Source organism: Arachis duranensis, chromosome 10 (genome assembly GCF_000817695.3).
Source record: "Arachis duranensis cultivar V14167 chromosome 10, aradu.V14167.gnm2.J7QH, whole genome shotgun sequence".
In the NCBI taxonomy this organism is placed as follows: Eukaryota; Viridiplantae; Streptophyta; class Magnoliopsida; order Fabales; family Fabaceae; genus Arachis; species Arachis duranensis.
In genome coordinates, this window is record NC_029781.3 from 16912243 (window position 1) to 16916051 (window position 3809).

The window sequence follows — 3809 nt, forward strand, 5'->3', positions numbered from 1 at the left end:
TATGTCTATTCTTGATATTCTGCGCTTTTGTGATTCGGGTAATATTGAGGGCTTGAGAATTTATATAGGTAATATATTGGTTGTTTTGTTGTTTGTGTTGGGGTTTGCTGTTGCTTTTCTGATGTTGGTCGTGTCTTGTAGGTGGGCGAGTTCCTCTCTTGGATCCTTCAAAGCTACAATCTTTTTTGAACAAGAAGAAAGAAAAGGGTGTTGGCAGGTCAGCTGATCGGAAGGATGGTGGTGAGCAAGCCTTCTCCTCTGTTGCTCGTCCGGCATCCTCATTTAAACGAAAAAAGGATGAGTCATCTTTGGAGATCATTTCGGAGGCCGACCAAGAGGTCGTTGGAGGCGGTGAGCCTGCCTTTAACCGACAAAAGAAGCTTCATGGCTTTATTGCGGGATCCAGTTCTCAGTCTCTTTGGAGTGATCAATTTAACTTTGCTGGACTTTCTGATAGGGCATCTCAGTATCCTGGGGATATGCTCATGACTCGCCGGGTTGGTGTGGAGGCACTTGGCAAGTTTGTTCAGGTTGTTATGTTTTAATCGTGGCTCTTTTTATTCTTTCTTTGTAACCTCGTTCTAATTCCGGAGGGTCCTTTGCAGATTGTTGCTTCTCGTTTGATGTGTGTGGGTCGCACCACCGAGCTTATTGGTGCTGAGCAGCAGGAGGTGGTGGATAAGATTGCTGACTCGGAGAAGCTGTATAAGGCAAGAATTGCTGAGTTGGAGAAGTTAGTAAAGGAGAAGAATGACGTCGTTATTGGTGCTGTTGCTAAGGCGAAAGAATCTGAGGAGGAGGTAACTCTCTTAAGGGACCAGATTCAAGCGTTGCAAACCGAGGTAAAGGAAAGTGATGTGGCCAAAGGTCGGCTCACATCTCGTGTTCATGAATTAGAGGAAAATGGGATGGAGATGTTCTCCTATGGTTTTGAACGTGCTGTGAGTCAAATTTCTCTGTTGGCTCCGGAGTTTGACATTGATCGGCTTGACATGACGAAGATAGTAGTAAATGGAAAATTGGTTGTAGACGGGGCTGTGGAGGAGCATGATGAGAATGCCCCTCCTTCTTAGTTTTAATTTGTCGTTTGTTTATTTTGTACTTTGCTTTTTTGAAAGTGACATTATTGGCTTTTTGAATGTTGGATATTGTTAGTTGAACTTGTTTGCATGTTTGGATATTGAACTTTGTTTGGTGGTGCCGACCATTGTTGGGTCGGTTTATGTTAATATTTCTCTTTTTTTGTTAGATCGCTTTTCTTGCGACTAATATAGCGTGGAGTTTGAATTTTGTTTGGAGAAATCGCATGGGGCTGAATATGATTTATATATTTGAATATTGACAATATATTGTGCGTCAGGCCTCATTAAAACCCACCTTATGCCAAAAACCCTTTTGGGAAAAAAGGCTCAAAAGGGGAAAAAAGAGTACCCTCATTCGCAATTTACATGAGTTAAGATCGGTACACCTTTAGAGAGGATATATTCCAATTTCTTGGTATTCGATTTCCTTGTAGTGTCTGTAGCTGATAAGCCCCCATTCCGAGTACTTTGGACACTCGGAATGGTCCTTCCCAGTTTGCGGCGAGCTTTCCATGTGAAATTGGTCGTCTGGCTTCTTCTATTCTTCGGAGGACTAGGTCGCCTTCCTCGAATGTCCTTGGCACCACTTTCTTATTATGCCTTCTTTCTTCTAGTTGTTTCCGCGCTCGTTGCTTGACAGCGGCTATTTCCCTGTCCTCTTCGGCGAGGTCAAGCTCGGTGTGTCTTACGTTTATGTTATGTAGCTCGTCATATAGTTCGGCCCTTAATGTGGGGATGCCGACCTCGATCGGGATCAGTGCCTCTGAGCCGTAGACTAATTTGAAAGGTGTCTCGCCAGTTGTAGTTTGTATTGTGGTGTTGTAGCTCCATAGTACTTATGAGATGAGCTCTGCCCATTCTCCCTTTGCATTATCAAGTTTTTTCTTTAGTGCCTACAGTATAACTCGGTTAGCGGCCTCGGCTTGCCCATTTGTTTGTGGGTGTTCGACCGAGCTAAAATAGTGCTGTATATTAAAGTTATTCAGGAATGAACCGAGCTTATTATCTGTGAATTGTCTACCATTATCTGTTATTATTTCTCTTGGTATTCTGAATCGACATATGATATTTTTCCAAATGAAAGATTGTGCCTTTTCGGCCGTTATTCTCGCCAATGGCTGTGCTTCTATCCATTTAGAGAAATAGTCAATTGATACTAGGAGAAATTTTACCTGGCCTGGTGCTATTGGGAATGGACCGAGGATGTCGAGTCCCCATCGGTGAAAAGGCCAGCTTACCTCCATGCTATGTAATACTTCGGCTGGCTTTGTGGAGATGGCGGCATGTTTTTGGCATTTATCGCATGTTTTGACTATCGTTATGCAATCCCTTTTCATGGTCGACCAGTAGTATCCTGTTCGGACGATCTTTGCGGCGAGAGCTTGTCCTCCGATGTGGTTTCCACATACGCCCTGATGGACTTCGTCCATCACTTCTTTTGCCTCCTCTTCATTCAGACATCTTAGTAATGGTTGTGAGAAACCACGCCTATATAGTTCTCCTGCTATGTTTGTGTAGAGACTTGCCTTTCGTTTGAAGTGTTGTGGGTTGATCTCATCTCTGGGTATGATACCTGCATTGATGTACTCAAGGAAAGGTCTTCTCCAGTCATGGAGGTGGTTAATGTTTGTGACAGATAATGGTTCAACGCTAGGTTTTTCAAGTGTGAGTTGTGATAATGCCGACGTTTGTGTGTCTGCCCTAGTGGCGGCGAGTTTGGATAATATGTCTGCCCTAACATTCTTTTTTCTATGCACATGTAAGATAATGAATGAACTGAACTTTGAAATTAGATCCCTTGCCATGAGCCAATATCGCTCTAACGAGGGATCTTTTACCTGAAACTCTCCTCGGATTTGTTGAACCACCAGGAGGGAGTCGCAATATGTTGTTAGGCTTTGTACTTGGAGACTGAGGGCGAGCTTAAGTCCTGCTATGAGGGTCTCATATTCGGCTTGATTGTTGCTTGCTGTGAAGTGAAACTGAAGGGACTGCTCGACCACCACGCTGTCCCCTTCTTTCAGGATTATCCCAGCCCCGCTTCCTTCTCGGTTTGATGCCCCATCGACGTGTAATTCCCAAGGTTTGTTGTTTCCGTCCGAGGTTAGTTCTGAGACGAAGTCTGCGAGGACCTGGGCCTTCAATCCCGATCTTGGTTGGAATTGAATATCAAATTCTGAAAGCTCGATAGACCACTTGGTCAGACATTCTGCCAGCTCCAGTTTTGTCAATATTTGCCTTAATGGTTGGTTTGTCCGCACTATGACTGTGTGGCTCTGGAAATAATGTCTGAGTCTTCTTTTTGTTGTCACAAGCGTTAGGGCTAGTTGTTCTATCTTCGGATACCTTTGTTCCGCTGACTGCATGACCATACTGACGAAGTATACTGGCTGCTGTGTTTTTCCTGTTTCGATAACTAAAGCCGAGCTCATAGAATGGTTAGAAATTGATAAGTACAGATATAAAGGTTTACCGACTTATGGTCTTTGTAGCACTGGTGGGGATGACAAGATTGCTTTAAGCTCGGCAAAAGCTTTCTCGCATTCCTCCGTCCATTGGAACCTTTTACTCTTTGTTATTGCTTGGAAGAAGTGGTATGATCGGCCTGATGCTAATGGTAGGAACTGGGAGAGCACTGCTACTCTCCCTGCCAATTGTTATACTTCTTTTACTGTTTTAGGGCTCGTCATATTAAGTATGGCTTCGCATATTTCAGGATTTGCTTCG

General features: G+C 43.8%; 1 protein-coding gene across 1 annotated transcript; it reads right to left on the minus strand.

Annotated features, from left to right (window-relative positions):
* Nucleotides 1-1975: 1975 nt before the first annotated feature.
* LOC107469288 (uncharacterized) lies at nt 1976-3448 on the minus strand. The gene has a single exon (XM_016088668.1). It carries the CDS (start codon nt 3446-3448, stop codon nt 1976-1978), a length of 1473 nt encoding a protein of 490 aa, XP_015944154.1.
* Between the last annotated feature and the right edge of the window lie 361 nt (nt 3449-3809).